This window comes from Nycticebus coucang, chromosome 13 (genome assembly GCF_027406575.1).
Source record: "Nycticebus coucang isolate mNycCou1 chromosome 13, mNycCou1.pri, whole genome shotgun sequence".
NCBI lineage: Eukaryota > Metazoa > Chordata > Mammalia > Primates > Lorisidae > Nycticebus > Nycticebus coucang.
In genome coordinates, this window is record NC_069792.1 from 60,148,122 (window position 1) to 60,165,233 (window position 17,112).

The 17,112-nt window shown below is 39.3% G+C and overlaps 1 protein-coding gene across 5 annotated transcripts in view; it reads left to right on the forward strand.

Annotated features, from left to right (window-relative positions):
• MTDH (metadherin) overlaps positions 1 to 17,112 on the forward strand; it is a 75,619-nt gene that overhangs the window by 36,678 nt on the left and 21,829 nt on the right. For 2 of the 5 annotated variants that reach the window (XM_053558529.1, XM_053558533.1), the window contains exons 6-9: positions 20 to 256; positions 3,661 to 3,750; positions 5,899 to 5,997; positions 15,308 to 15,432. In XM_053558529.1, the coding sequence (XP_053414504.1) occupies positions 20 to 256; positions 3,661 to 3,750; positions 5,899 to 5,997; positions 15,308 to 15,432 (551 nt within the window). The remainder of the gene's footprint in view (positions 1 to 19; positions 257 to 3,660; positions 3,751 to 5,898; positions 5,998 to 15,307; positions 15,433 to 17,112) is intronic. The other 3 variants (XM_053558530.1, XM_053558535.1, XM_053558534.1) reach the window with 2 other exon arrangements.

Here is a 17,112-nt window from a genome sequence, read left to right on the forward strand (position 1 = left end):
TTCTTTTCTTTTCTTTAAGTTTCTTCAGGATTGAATGAAAACCTCACTGTCAATGGAGGAGGCTGGAATGAAAAGTCCATAAAACTCTCCTCACAGATCAGTGCAGGTGAGGAGAAGTGGAACTCTGTTTCACCTGCTTCTGCAGGCAAGAGGAAAACCGAGCCATCTGCTTGGAGTCAAGACACTGGAGACGCTAATGCCAATGGAAAAGACTGGGGAAGGAGTTGGAGTGATCGTTCAATCTTTTCTGGCATTGGTAAGAACTGGGAGAAAAAAAATTTTTACTTTTATTTAAAATTGCTTATCTTGCATGTTTTGAATTTTCCAGAAAGGGAAAACCTCATAAATAGGAAAACTAACAATGTCATTCGGAAATAATAGTAATAACTTATCTCAGGTCCTTTTCATAGAGCAAAGTAGGAACTAAAGTGAATAACAGCATCATTTACTCCTTACATAATAGCACTTTTACATTCTTTTTTTTTTTTTTGCAGTTTTTGGCCGAGGCTGGGCTTGAACTCACCACCTCTGGCATATGGGGCCGGCGCCCTACCCCTTTGAGCCACAGGTGCCACCCAGCACTTTTACATTCTTTATACATTTAATTATCAATGTAGCTAACTGGTATAATTGTGTATCTTAGTAATGTGATATTTGTAATGTGTGAACTGAGTTTTTGATTAATTTCAGCTCTAAAGAGTCTAAATAACAATAGCAAATAGAAGTGTGGTTTATAGCATTAATTTATAGAGTATTTTGTAGTCTGCCAAGTGCCTATTTATAATTAAATTTTCCAGACTCTGGTTTCTCCTCAAATCATATAAATCTTTTGCCTTTTATAATTAAATTTTCCCCCAGAATTTTGATAAAGTACTCAAGAAGCTTATTTCTGTTGAGAGGCATTAAGTTAAAAACAACTCCATTTTCAGGTGTGTGTGTATTATAGAAAAGAAGTCTGTGTTAAACGTGGAAAACAGCAAAAAAAAAAAATAAAATAAGAAAAACCAGGCAGTGCCGGTGGCTCAGTGGGTAGGGCACCGGCCCCATATACCAAGGGTGGCGGGTTCAAACCCGGCTCCAGCCAAACTGCAACAAAAAATAGTTGGGCGTTGTGGCGGGCACCTGTGGTCCCAGCTACTCGGGAGGCTGAGGCAAGAGAATCGCCTAAGCCCAAGAGCTGGAGGTTGCTGTGAGCTGTGACAACACAGCCCTCTACTGTGGGCAACAAAATGAGACTCTGTCTCTAAAAAAGAAAGAAAGAAAGAAAACCCCCTGTTAACGTTGTACCACTCAGTAATACTACTGTTAGTTTCTTATATTTCTTTATGGTCTTCCCTCCCCTCCCCACTCCCGTATAGTTTTGTTTTTGGTTTTTATTTTTGACATAATTCCAATCAGATATGCATTTTTAGATTCCTTCCCTGCCCCTTAACATTGTAACAAAACGTTTTCCTCTCTCTTTGTATTTTTAAATAATGGTCATATAATGTGTAAGCATAGCATAATTCACTTAACTATTCACATATTGGAGAAATTATTTTTCTTTTTTTAAACCATTGTATATTGAATGTATTTGTTTTGGGGATAAGGTCTTGGGAGTAATGATTGGATTAAAGGGAATGTGAATGTTTATAATGCTCTACTGCATATTTTCTAAGTCTTTCCTAAGCGAGTTATTCTAATTTATGCTCCCAACATCCATATAAGTGCCATTTATTATATGCTTAGCAAGGTTGAATATTCTTTTTTTTTTAATCTTTTCTAATTTGATAATCAAAAAAAACATAAATTGTTTGGGTTAACTTTTTAAAATCACTAATGAGATCAGATATTTTTCTACGACTTTAACATTTCTGGGTTTTTTATGAGTTGTCTGTTCATGTTCTTAGCCCATTTGTCTAACAGCCTTCTATTTGTGTATTTTTAATAATCAAATGATAATTTCTTGTGTGTTGATCATAGTTTTTCCTCCTAGGCTTATTGCAGATATTTTTGTTTAATTTGGGAGAACTATAGACACAAGGAAGAGGAAGCTTTACTGTGTAGTAAGAAAAAACTATTTCTTCTTTTGTTGTTAGCTTTTCCTATCTTTTTTTTACTTTATTTATAAAAACCGATCTTATTCTGTTGCCCAGACTGAAGTGCATTGGCACAATCCTAGCTCATTGTAACTTTGAACTCCTGGGTTCAAGTAATCCTCCGCCCCAGCCTCCCAGGCAGCTAGGACTACAAGGATGTGCCGGTATGCCTGGCTCTTTTTTTTTTGAGACAGAGCCTCAAGCTGTCGCCCTGGGTAGAGTGCCGTTGCGTCACAGCTTATAGCAACCTCCAACTCCTGGGCTCAAGCAATTCTCCTGCTTCTGCCTCCCAAGTAGCTGGGACTACAGGCACCCACCACAACACACGGCTGTTTTTTGGTTGCAGCTGTCATTGTTTGGCGGGCCCAGGTTGGAATCGAACCCACCAGCTCAGGTGTATGTGGCTGGCGCCTTAGCCACTTGAGCCATAGGTGCCGAGCCATCTGGCTCTTTTTTTATAAAGACAGTGTCCTGTGTTGCCCAGACTAGTCTTAAACTTCTGGCCTTAAATAGTCCTCCTACCTCAGCATACCAAAGTGCTGGGATTACAGGTGTGATCAGAGCTTCCTATCACTTTTTAAAAAGCTAACACACTTAAAAACCAAACTCTAGATCATTTACTAATACTGTTTTTAAGCTTGTTCTCCAGTCCTCCTCTTGCCATGTCCAAAAGTAGGGCAAAAGTATCAAAATTTGTTTGAAAGAAACATTCTCTAAATTCCCATTCTCATTTTTAGTGGAGAATAAAGCATGGATTTCTGTGCTATAAAAGAAACAGTCGACTTTTATGGAATGATGTTAGGAACTGTGACCTTTTCGGATATTTTCAGTTTACTTACAAAAGCTATGTAGTACTTCATGATTAGGGTTTAGATTAAATAGTACTTGCTTAATTTTGCTACAGATAAAATTAAGCAGCAGGTTAGAGTTCTTGTCTAGATGAATTGGATGTTTGTTGAACTAGGTTTGCAATGGGTCACAGAAGAGACAGGTATGACTGGTCTCGTGGAGGTTTCTTTAAAATAATTTACATTTAACAAAGAAATGATTTGAAAGTATTGAGAACATGGCATGGTATAGAGGAATGAGCAGGGACTAGTTCAGAGAGATCTATTAGATAGGAATCCTTTCATGGACATTTAGGCTAGTTATTTTAACTGATATGACCGTATATTTAAACATTTGTGAGGATTGGTTATAATGAATGTGAAGTACAAAGTTCAGGGCCTAGCCCAAAGAACTTACTTAATTATGAGAGATGGTATGCCTGGTATAGTGGAAAGAGCTTAGGCTTTGGAAATTGACTTAAGTCCCAGTCATGGCTCACTTGTTCTCTAGCTATCAGCAAGTCTCTTACCTGCTTGTCTCTGCCTCGCAGGGTTGCCTTACGATTTGGAAGTGGATGGTATAAGGGGCCCAGCCACATAATAGATGTTCAATAAATAGTTGCTGTTGCTATCTTAAGTGGTTCTAATTTCTAAGGTTATCTTTAAATATGTTATCATAGTTTTAAATCTATACAGTAATCTTTCAAGTCTCATTGCAAATTGAAGGTTCCAAGTGACGTTCTTTATTTTAACAGCTGCTTGGTCTAGTGTGGATAGGGGAATGAATACCTCTGAACAGAATTCTGCTTCTTTTGCATCTCTCACACTTAACTCTGCTGTTTCTGGTATGTGAAAACAGTCTTTCATTTAGTTAACAAAAAAATTTTGTTTGTTAATTTTAGTGCTTGTTATTTGAAAAACTAATCAGCAACAAATATTGTTAGCAACATAAGTAATAGATATATAAAGTGGCGGAGGCCTTTAAAAAGGGGGGGAGAAAAGAAGACCTAAATCCTTATGTGCGAGTGGCTTTGTTTCTTTCATTAGGAAAGTAAAGAATAATCTGAGATCACTGACAATGCATTGGCACACAGATAAATACATATGGAAGGTCTTTCCTTCGTGGGTCATAGGGTTCTCTTACTGTTATTTATACTCCTGCCGTACTTCTAGTTGCAATTTGGCATTTTATTTCTCTTCGCCCTTAACTCATCATGAGTTTGTAGCTAAGCCTATTAGATTTTGTGGACCTCCACTTAAAAAACTCTTTGAGTATCTGTTGATTTAGAAAATACACAGTTGCTGATAAACTTCTTTCAATTCAGCATTACTGAAATGCATATGCCTTTTCTTAATCATCTAGAAGCTAGCTCAGAGCCTGTGGCTCAGCAGCTAGGGCACCGGCCACATACACCGGAGCTGGCAGGTTTGAATCCAGCCCAGGCCTGCCAGACAACAATGACAACTGCAACCCAAAATAGCTAGATGTTGTAGTGGGTGCCTGTAGTCCCAGCTACTTGGGAGGCGGAGGCAGGAGAATCACTTGAGCCCAGGAGTTGGAGGTTGCTGTGAGCTGGGATGCCACGGTACTCTTCGCAGGGCGACAGCTTGAGGCTCTGTCTCAAAAAAAAAATTATGGTTGGCTCATGGATTATGCAGAAACTGGATGGCTGGATTTGGATCTACAGATTGTACTTGGCAATCTCTAATGTCATAGACCACATTTCCAGAGGTACAAGTTCATTATCTCCCTCTTTTGGTAACTTCGTAAAATACAGATGCTGTTCTCTTCATATATTCAGAGAAAGCAGCACGTGCCACTAAAGGAATAGCACCACTGTTAACAGTAGTGCTTCAAGGCAACCAATGGACTGATTTTATAGGTTACTGTTATTTTTTAAAATCTACATTAAAAATATATAACTATTTCGTATATACATCAGGCAGTTATCATATGTAGAAGTTTATAAATTGGTAAGATCTCTGATGAGAGGAAGTGATTATATTTAAATTTTATAATAGTATCTTTTCTTAACCATTTTTTCTTATTAGCTCTGAATCCAAAGTGAATATCAGAGTCATCTAATGATTCTAATACACATGTAAAGTCTGTTTTAGAAGTTCTCGCACACTATATGTATAGGGGGTGTGTATGTGTGTATATATACCCTTACATTCTAAAATGTTTTACCCTTTACATTCTAAAATGAATTTATGTTTATAAAGCAAGGCTTCTTGACGTGGCATCTATGAATTTCTACGCCTCCAAGACTATATGCAAAATTTTATATTAAGTTCTGGAAGTAGACCTCCACGATATTCATCAGATTCCTTAGGACTATGTGAACCTACTCTCAACCTACATACTCCACCACCCCCCAAAAAAACCCCAAAACAGATAAAACTTAGAAGATAATACTCTGTTTTCTTTAAATGCACCTAAACTTAGTCCACCTTCAACAACTCATTTTGTTTCTTTGGCTTCTTTCTTCCTCATCTCTCTAGAGATGTTTCTTTAATTTTCTTTAGTCAGAACATTCTAGCTAATTCAGACATTTTCTAATTCTCTTTTTCAGTGTTCTGAGGATTTAGGCATACCCAGAAACATCCAGGACTAAAATAATCAATGACAGAGATACCTTTTGTGTTATATTATTTTCCTTTAAGAAGAAAATAACAATTTTTTTGACTTCTTGAAATTTGTAGATAACTAGCTTGAAGTGTACAAATGGCAAAATCTAATGGATTGGTACTAGGGGAAAAATATATTTCTGATCAGTGGATTACATCAAGTGATTATCATGCTTAATCTAAAATTACCCTCAACTCTACTTTTCCTTTTAACTTAAATCTTCTTCTAATGTCTGGATTTTTCCTTGTAGGAGAAATAAAAAAATAATAAAGTCTCCGTGTACAAAATATAAAACTATTATTATAAAACATCATTAGGAAATTCCATTTTTTAATTTTATTGCATTCGTTTTTCATTTAAGGGTCTACTGCTGAGCCAGTTTCTCAGTCTACCACTTCTGATTATCAGTGGGATGTTAGCCGTAATCAACCCTATATCGATGATGAATGGTCTGGGTTAAGTATGTCCTTTTAAAAATTATCAGTTTTTTTGTTTTTTTGTTTTTTTGTTTTCAAAATTTCTAGCACCCTAAATTCATACTTTATGTTTTAATTTTAATCCTAATTTCTCACTTTTAAAGGTCATAGTAATATAATGTAATACCAAATGTATTGCTTGAAGCTTGATTATTGAATAATATAGAATTAAAACAATTTTTATAGTGATTGAGGTGATATTTAAACATGAAATTTTCCTATAGTTGCTCTGTAGTATTTCTAGTTTTTAAAATTTTTGTTTTAAATGAACGTCTGTTTCTTTTCCTAGTTTTAGTGTAATAGAGTAAATAGAATGTACAGAATGACTTTGAATTTGCGAAGTGTGTACATGTTTGTGCTGGTAGTGAAAAACTTTCTTCATCCAGTTTCCAACAGAAGCATAGGAGTGTTAATGAAGTCCTTGGGGGGAGGGAAAGAATATGATCTTTATGTTCAGAAAGCTCATGCTGTCTTCATTTTCTTAAAAAGGTATCTCAGGGGGGTTTTTTCACATCCCCAAATACCAGAATTTATTTCTTCCTCTGAACTTTTGTATCACATCCTTTTCTAATTTACTTAGGATTCATATGTTACCCTATGGGGCTTTCCACCATTTTTTTTTTTAAGAATATGTTTTATTTCTTTTGAATGGAATTGAAACCCCGTGTAAACAGGAACTATCGTTTATTCTTCTGTATACTCAGTACCTAGGGCAATATTTTATACATAGGTGTTTGATAGTAATAATGTAATAAAAGTCAACACTAGACTATGTGTTAAGCACTGGTCTAAATCTTTTGCATCTTATTAACTCAGTTAATACTTAGAATTGTTCTATGAAGTAGTAGGAGTCCACACACACACACACACACACACACATACTTTCCAGATGAAGAAACTGACAAGAATTACCTAACTTTCTCTACGCCACATAGGTAGCTAAATGGAGGAAAGTGGTATTCAAACCTTGCTAGTCTGTCTCCAGAATTCATGCTCTTAACCACTACATGGTGCAGACTTGATGATATAGCAGTCATGATGGTAAGCTGGTAACACAGTAGTTAAAGTTCAGTTGTTAACAGATTAAGGGAGATGAGATTTAGAAATGTAGGTCAGAGAGGGCCATATTGTGAAATGCCTCAAATTGCTGGCCAAAGATTAGGGAGATTTTTGAGTACTACCTTAAGAAGGTAGATAGGAGTTTTAAGTCCTGACTCCAAAATATAGTGCCTCATATGGCTTGGGCATTTATTGTCACTTATCTGGAAGCTGCAAAATGGAGCAAATAACCTTTTATATCTACTTCCATAGGTGATTGTGAGATTTTTATGAGGTAATGGATGAACCTAAAAAACTTTTTGTAAATTACAGTCATTCCCTCAGTATCCCCAAGGATTGATTCCTGGAACCCCCTGGATACAAAAATTCACAGACGTTTTCAAATCTCTTAATAATAACATGGGATAGTATCTGCATATAATCTACACACATTTTCCCATATACTTTAAATCATCTCTAGATTACTTATAATATTTAATAAAATGTAAATGCTAAATAGATAGTATACTGTATTGTTTAGGGAATAATGATGTGGAAAAAAGTCTGCATGTTCAGTACAGATGCAACCATCCTTTTTTTTTCCTACAAATATTTTCTATTTGAGGTTGGGTGAGTCTATGTGGATAGAACCGACAGATAAGGAGGGCCAAGTATTATAAAGTATCATCTAAAATCCAATCTATTACCAGAATGTGAAAGCACTATTTCGGGGGAAAAAGAAGTCTGTGCTTTATGAGTGGTTGTATAAATAATAAGAGTAATTGTAGGAAAATAGCAATAAGGTATTTTGGGCTATACCATGGGTGGAAAATTGACCAAACAAGGCTTCAGGCTTTCCTGCTTAGACTAGCTCTAATTTTTTTTTTTTTTTTTTTTGAGACAGTCTCACTATGTTGCCTTCTGTAGAGTGCTATAGCGTCACAGCTCACAGCAACCTCAAACTCTTAGGCTTAAGAGCCCTGCTTTAGCCTCCTTAGTAGCTGGGACTACAGGCACATGCCACAATACCCAACTTTTTTTTGTTCTAGTTGTCATTGTTGTTTGGCAGGCCCGAGCCAGGTTTGAACCCTCCATCTCTGGTGTATGTGCCTGGCGCCCTAGCCATTGAGCTACAGGTACCCTAGCCAACTAGCTCTATTTTTTAATTATAGTAAGATTCATTGAATATGAAACATACGAGGCCAGGCACAGTGGTTCACGCCTGTAATCCTAGCACTCTGAGAGGCTGAAGTGGGTAGGTTGCTGAGCTTTCAGGTTCAAGACCAGCCTGAGCAAGAGCGAGACCCCCGGCTCTAAAAATAGCCAGGCATTGTGGCAGACACCTGTAGTCCCAGCTACTTGGGAGGGCTAAGACAAGAGAATCACTTGAGCCCATGACTTTGAGGTTGCTGTGAGCTATGAAACTACAGCACTCTACCGGTGGTGACAAAATGAGATTCTGTCTCAAAAAAAAAAAAAAGAAAAATGTGATTGGCTACTAAAATAAAAGATTTTTAAAAACATACAGCAACAGGATTCTGTACTTCACCAAAGTGATATGTAACAGTTGCATCATCTTCAAGTTCATTACACTGTGTTGGTGGTGTTTTAAGTACAAAATTTCTCTATAAATTCATTTTCTCTGTGAATTTTCTTTTTTTAATTAAATCATAGCTGTGTACATTAATGCATCATGGGGCACCATACACTGGTTTTATATACCATTTGACGTATTTTCATCAGTGTTACTGTCTTTAATGTGGCAATCCTTTTGGTGCTCAGTGAGTTTAATTATTACTTCTGAATTTATAGAATACATTATTTGAGATTACTAATCCACAAAGTATATGTTAGCTTTACATTTATAGTATGATAAGACTAATATATTGAACCTCTGTCTTGAGGTATAGATTTCATTATATGACAGAAAGGCATTGAATTTGCCTAAGTCCTTGAGTATAAGGTTAAGTTGCTAAAGTACAGAGGATAACTTATTTTTTTTTATAATTCACTCATTTAATGTGTACAATATAATGCAGATGTACTTTTATTTATTTATTTATTTGTTGTTGCATTTTGGCCGGGGCTGGGTTTGAACCTACCACCCTCGGTGTATGGGACCAGCACCCTACTCACTGAGCCACAGGCAGTGCCCGAGGATAACATTTTTTAAAGATATAATTAATCTATTATTTATCTTGACCTTTAAGGAACATCTTTGTAAGCCCCTGTAAAAAGTCAGATGTTAAGTAGAACTTTGTTTTTGTTGGCACACAGGAGTAAAGTGGTTAAGAACATGAGCTTTGAAGGCAGGCTACCTGGATTTGATTCTTAGCTTCCTTACCTTTGCCCTTATGCAAGTTACATGATCATTCTATGTCCCAGTTTCTTTATCTGTAAAAATAGTAATTTCTTCCCTCCAGTGTTGTTGAAAGGATTAAATGAATAAATACATACAAAGCACTGAGAACACTGCCTCCACACAGAGTAAATATCCAGTAAGTGCTACTGTTGCTGCTGTTGATAATCTTCTAGTGGCAAGGCTCGGCGCCAGTAGCTCAAGCGGTTAAGGTGCCAGCCACATACACCAGAACTGGTGGGTTCGAATCCAGCCCGAGCCTGCCAAACAACAATGACAGCTACAACCAAAAAATAGTCAGGCATTGTGGCGGGCTCCTGTAGTCCCAGCTACTTGGGAGGCTGAGGCAAGAGAATCACTTAAGCCCAGGAGTTGGAGGTTGCTGTGAGCTGTGGTGCCACAGCACTCTACCCAGGGCGACAGCTTGAGGCTCTGTCTCAAAAAAAAAAAATTCTAGTGGCAAAATTAGTAGTCTGCTCAATAGGGTTAGTTTAAACACTGGAGAATGTCTTTCTAAAATAATTGTTTTTATTTCATTAGGGTATTAGAGTTAATATTGAATTACGTCCTGACAAGAAATAACTGACAGCCAAATAGACCAGTAATGAGATGCTCAAGCCTAAAACATCCTACAAGCAAATTAAATAGAACAGATTTCTTACTCCTTTGAAAAGAAAACCATTGTGACTCTTTGAAAAAGGCATTGGCCAAACTAATGGGAAAATTTTGAGATGAGAAATTACTCTATTTATAAATGGAGAAAACTATACTCTATATCACTTTTAAGAAAAATGTCGGGGATGGTGCCTGTGGCTCAAAGGAGTAGGGTGCCGGCCCCATACGCCGGAGGTGGTGGATTCGAACCCAGCCCCCACCAAAAACTAAAAAAAAAAAAAGAAAAGAAAAGAAAAATGTCTAAGAAGTTTATAGCACATTAGACCAATGATTCTTAAGAATTGTTTATTCAGATGTCTCCCTATAAAATATTTAGATTTACATGTTTGACCTATTGTGTTAAAGTGCTTTTATTCGATCCTGGTTAACTTTTTTTTGTTTGTTTTTTGAGACTGAGTCTCACTCTGTCACCCAGGCTAGAGTACCATGGCATTTTCATAGCTCACAGCAACCTGTCTCTTGGGCTCAAGAGATCCTCCTGCCTCTGCCTCCTGAGTAGTTGGTACTACCAGCACCTGCCACAACGCCTGGCTAGATTTTCTATTTTGGGTAGAGACAGGTTCTTGCTCTTGCTCTCACACTCCTGAGTTCAAGCAGTCTACCCACCTCAGTCTCCCAGAGTGCTAGGATTACACCACCGCGCCCTGCCCCCATTTGATTTTGAAAAGTCTGAAATCGGGCGGCGCCTGTGGCTCAAGGAGTAGGGCGCCGGTCCCATATGCTGGAGGTGGCGGGTTCAAACCCAGCCCCCGCCAAAAAAAGAAAAAAAAAAAAGAAGAAAAGTCTGAAATCAGTAAGCATGGCAAAATCACCATGAGACTTTATAAAGTCAGTAGAGATTTATACTCCGTTAATGTTCTTATAAAGGTTAAAAATACTTTTACTAAATACTTTACTAGATTTTTTTTAGAGTTAGAGTCTCACTGTGTCACCCTCAGTAAAGTGCCATGGCATCACAGCTCACAACAACCTCAAACTCTTGGGCTTAAGTAATTCTCTTGCCTCAGCCTCCCAAGTAGCTGGGACTGCCAGCGCCCACCACAACACCCGGCTATTTTTGTGTTGCAGTTGTCAATGTTGTTTTAGCTGGCCTACGCCGGGTTTGAACCTGCCAGTCCCAGTGTACGTGGCCAGCACCCTACTCACTGAGCTACAGGTGCCACCTAGAAACTGGTTTTAGTGTCATCAGTGATAATAAAAACAATAGCTACCATTTATTGAGCACTTAGTATATTACTGTGAATTGCTTTACATGTATCTCATGTAATTCTCTTCAACAACCTTATGAAGTTGGTTATAGCCCATTAAGATTAAGAAACTTGAAGCCAGACACGGTGGCTCACGTCTGTAATCCTAGCACTCTAGGAGGCTGAGATGGGTGGATTGCTTGAGCTCAGGAGTTCAAGACCAGCCTGACCAAGAGCAAAACCCTATCTCTAAAAATAGTGGGGCCCTGTGGCAGGTGCCTATAGTCCCAGCTACTTGGGAGGCTGGGATCACTGGAGCCCAGGAGTTTGAGGTTGCTGTGAGCTGTGACTCCAGGGCACTCTACTGAGGGCGACATAATGAGACTCTGTCTCAAAAAAAAAAAAATTAAGAAATCTTGACCAAAATCACATTGTTACAAAGTGGTATAGCAATACTGAAGTATACATCTGTTTGACTTGAATACCCATTCTCTTAACTTCTGTGCTATTACTGTGTAATACTGACTTGAGATACCTGCCCATGGTAGTGAATTTAGAAATATAAGGGACTTCCGGGCGGCGCCTGTGGCTCAGTGAGTAGGGCGTCGGTCCCATATGCCGAGGGTGGCAGGTTCAAACCCAGCCCCGGCCAAACTGCAACAAAAAAATAGCCGGGTGTTGTGGCGGGCGCCTGTAGTCCCAGCTACTCGGGAGGCTGAGGCAAGAGAATCGCGTAAGCCCAAGAGTTAGAGGTTGCTGTGAGCCGTGTGACGCCACGGCACTCTACCCGAGGGCGGTACAGTGAGACTCTTGTCTCTACAAAAAAAAAAAAAAGAAATATAAGGGACTTCCTTTTTTGTAGCACACTTCACACTCAAAATCACTTGTTCCATGTTCTTCCTCCACTATACTATAAATTCTTGCTTATCTTCAGTCTCTCCCTATCATCCAGGATAAATGAAATTCCTATAATTCAACTATTAAGATCTGTTTATTATAAGGCAGGTGCAATGGCTCATACCTGTAATCCTAGCACCCTCGGAAGCCGAGGCAGGTGGGTTACTTGAGCTCAGACGTTCAAGACCATCCATCTCTACTAAAAATAGAAAAACTAGCTGGGCATAGTGGTGCTTGCTTAGATAGTCCCAGCTACTTGAGAAGCTGAAGCAAGAGAATTGCTCACACCCAAGAATTTGAGGTTGCTGTAAGCTACAAGGATACCAAAGTGCTCTATTCAGAGCAATAGAATGAGACTTGGTCTCAAAAAAAAAAAAATTTATTGCGTTATTTTCTTCTATCTCTTTACCATATAAATTCGGGCTCATACTGTGTAAGCAGTTCTATTTTTTTTGTGATCATTTTTCCAGATCATCATTTATTCTTCCAAAATAAAGCCTTCATAAGAATATATAATGCCTCCCTATTAAAAATAATAGAGTTCGGCTCGGCACCCGTGGCTCATAAGGTGCCAGCCACATACACCTGAGCTGGCGGGTTCAAATCTAGTCCAGGCCCGCCAAACAACAATGATGGCTGCAACCAAACAAAAAAAAAAAATAGCCAGGCATTGTGGCAGGTGCCTGTAATACCAGCTACTTGGAAGGCAGAGGCAGGAGAATCGCTTAAGCACGGGAATTGGAGATTGCTGTGAGCTGTGATGCCACAGCACTCTACTCAGGGTGACAGCTTGAGGCTCTGTCTTAAAAAAATAATAATAATAAAGAGTTCACTTAGAAAAATAAGATAGCAAAAAATAAAGAATAATGCAAGCAAATTTGTCCTTCTAGATACAAAAATATATTACATTTTCATTACATTTCATATTATGTGTTGGCACTCTTTCAGGAATAGATCAGTGAAATAGAAGAAAAATTCCATAAACAGACCAAAGTGCATATGAAAGAATCTAGTATTTGGTGAAAGTAGCATTAGGTGTTGAGAAATGGTTAGATTTTTTTTCTTTTTTAAGTTAAGCAATGTTAAGACACTTGTTAGCCATTTGGAAATAAAGCCTAACTTCTGTCTTTTTAGGCCAATGTAAATGAAACCTGACTGTAACCATATGTGGGAGTATATGCAAGGAGAGGAGGGAAAAATTAATTTTGAGAGCTACTTATTTAAGCCGCAGTAAAGCCAAACAATGTTTTTTCCTTTTAGAAGAAGTCAATGATAGCTTCTTGCAGTAGGTAAAAATTCAGTGCCTCCTAGAGTAAAAGAAAGGGATTTGAAAGACTGAAATAAAACTTATTTTTGAGAATAAGATGATTAAAGCCTTCAAAGTAACTTAAATATCAAATAAAAGGAACTTTGAATAATCTGGTACAAAATAGGTGCAGGTTAAGTATTTAAAGAGGAGGAGGGGGCAGCGCCTGTGGCTCAGTGAGTGGGTGCCGACCCCATATGCCGAGGGTGGCGGGTTCGGACCCAGCCCCGGCCAAACTGCAACAGAAAAATAGCCGGGCGTTGTGGCGGGCGCCTGTAGTCCCAGCTGCTCGGGAGGCTGAGGCAGGAGAATCGCGTAAACCCAAGAGTTGGAGGTTGCTGTGAGCCGTGTGACGCCACGGCACTCTACCCGAGGGCAGTACAGTGAGACTCTGTCTCTACAAAAAAAAAAGAGGAGGAGGAAAACGAGGTTAAATATTCTGTCGTGACTTGCTGAATTTGAAGAACCTAACCTTGAAAAGCTCATAAGGATGGGAGAAAGAGAGTATAAAATTGACAGGTAAAGAGTATAACATGATACTTCTGTTAAAAATTTTGTACCCTAGAAAATAAGTCAATTACAAAAATGTTGTTACAGTGGTGCTCATAGTTCGTGGGTAGGGCACCAGCCACATACACCAAGGCTGGGGGGGTTTGAACCCTGCCCGGGCTAGCTAAAACAACAGTGACAACTGCAACAACAACAAAAACAGCTAGGCGTTGTGGTAGGTGCCTTTAGTCCCAGCTACTTGGGAGGCTGAAGCAAGAGAATCTCTTAAGCCCAAGAGTTTGCAGTTGCTGTGAGCCACGGCACTCTACCCAGGGCAACAGCTTGAGACTCTGTCTCAAAAAAAAAAAAAAGTCTCAATCAGGCCAAAGAGTGACTAGATCCTAGATAAAGTTAAAAATGGACAGGGAAAAGAAAGTAAATTCAGGGGCGGCACCTGTGGCTCAGTGAGCAGGGTGCTGGCCCCATATGTCGAGGGTGGCAGGTTCAAACCCAGCCCCAGCCAAACTGCAACAAAAAAATAGCCGGGCGTTGTGACGGGCACCTGTAGTCCCAGCTACTCAGGAGGCTGAGGCAGGAGAATCGCCTAAGCCCAGGAGTTGGAGGTTGCTGTGAGCCGTGTGATGCCACGGCACTCTACCGAGGACAATAAAGTGAAACTCTGTCTCTACAAAAAAAAAAAAAAAAGAAAGTAAATTCAGAACATTGATTATAGGAGGCCGGGCCACGCCTATAATCCCAGCACTCTGGGAGGCCAAAGTGGGTGGAACGCCTGAGCTCACAGTTTTGAACCCGCCACCTCTGGCATATGGGACCGGCGCCCTGCTCCTTGAGCCACAGGCACTGCCCTGGGCTCACAGTTTTGAGACCAGCCTGAGCCAGAGCGAGACTTCATCTCTAAAAATAACAGGGCATTGTGGCGGGTGCCTACACTCCCAGCTACTCGAGAGGCTGAGGCAAGAGAATTGCTTGAGCCCAGGAATTTGAGGTTGCTGTGAGCTGTTACACTACAGCACTCTACTGAGAACAACAAAGTGAGACACTGCCCCCTATACACACACACACAAAAAAAATGAAGTAGGGAAACTGGAATTAAATTAATACATTTTCTGGAGTTTTTATAAGTTCCATCTAACCAAATGATAAACTAATAGAAGTTCAATGAAGATTCTTGGGTTTTAATTTTTTCTAGCTCTTAAAATGTGCTTGGAAGAAAAAACAATAGTTTAAAATTACGTTTTGATTCAACATAAGAAATTTTTAGTTTTTGTGTTTTAGTTTATGGCAGAAATGATAGACATCTAATTCGCACTGTTAAATTTTAGATGGTCTGTCTTCTGCTGATCCCAGCTCTGACTGGAATGCACCAGCAGAAGAGTGGGGGAATTGGGTAGATGAAGAAAGAGCCTCACTTCTTAAGTCCCAGGAACCAATTCCCGAGGATCAAAAGGTGAGTATAAGAGATAGGTGAGTGTTCCTTTGTTAATGAGAGAGTCTGAAGGAGATGAATTCTGAGTCACAGGGGCTAAGACAAAAAAATAATTTTGGATAGGAATAGAAGAGAGTTAGTGGATGACAACAACGTGTGGTATCAGTTTTGCAGGGGGATCGGAGAGTTTTTGTATTTTAATAATAGAGATTTAGGTTGCAAAATAAGCAGCTTTTTTGTTAAAGAGCCATACATTCTGATGCAGCTACTCAGTTATGTGGCAAGTATCCCTAGACAATATGAAAATGAACTTTGGCTTGATACAGTGACTCATGCCTGCAATCTCAGCACTTTCTGCTAAGGCAGAAGGATCTCTTGAGACCAGGAGTTTGAGACCAATCTGGACAATGTGGTGAGACCCTATCTCAACACAACGTAAGAAAAATTATCTGGGCGTGATGACACATATCCGTAGCCCCACCACTTGGGAGGAAGGAGGAGGAGGATTGCTTGAGCCCAGGAATTCAAGAGTGCAGTGAGCTATGATTCCGCTACTGAACTCTAGCCTAGGTGACAGAGTAAGACTTTGTCTTGGGGGAGGGGGGAAGAAAAGAAAGTGAATTTTATTTGCAAAATGATGTTGGGCCAGACTTGTAGTTTGCCACTCTGTTCTAGCATATTTGGTAGCAAAAAGGGAAAGGATCTAGATAAAATAAATTAAAAATTTAAACATACATTGCACATGATGTCACCAAGCTATATGGAAGGCTAAAGTGCAAGGATCAGTTGAGCCAGGAGTTTCACATTGCAGTGAGCTATTATGATACCACTGCAGTCCAGCCTGGGTGGCAGAGACCCTGTTTTTCTTTTTTTTTAATTAACTGAGCATAGTGATAACACTCCTATAGTCCTAGATACTTGGAAGGGTAAGGCCAAGAGTTCAGAGTTGCAGTGAGCCTATTATCATGCCACTGCACCCCAGCCTGGGTAATAGAGTGAGACCCTGTATCTAATAAAAATAAATAAATAAACATAAATGAGAGAGATTTCACTAATAGTGCAAGGAGAAGTAAGGAAGCCTTAGGCACAAATGGATGGATCGACCTTCAATAGGAAATGGTACCTCTCATCTTTGGAGACTGCAGAAAGGAAGACATATTAATGGAAGGCAACTGGTTAATGTAAAAGAGAACTGTTAACAGGTAATAATGAAAGTCGAGAAGAAAATACAGATTTTAGGGGCAGAGCCTGTGGCTCAGTAGGTAGGGCGCTGGCCCCATATACCAAGGGTAGCAGGTTTAAACCCAGCCCTGGCCAAAGTCCAACAAAAAAATAGCCGGGCATTATGGCAGGTGCCTGTAGTCCCAGCTACTTGGAAGGCTGAGGCAAGAGAATTGCCTAAGCCCAAGAGTTGGAGGTTGCTGTGAGCTGTGTGACACCACGGCACTCTACCGAGGGCAATAAAGTGAGGCTTTGTCTCTACAAAAAACAGAAAATACAGATTTTAGATTGGACCCACAAAAGTTTCCAGTATGGTACACAAAAGTGATCATTAAAATATTGGCTGAACATTTAGTAACTATACAACCAAAGTCTTTATTCCTTCAGCTAGAACTTCCCTGTGCATAGTCACTAGAGTTAAACAATTGAACTGGCTCACACCTGTAGCTCAAGTGGCTAAGGCGCCAGCCATATACACCA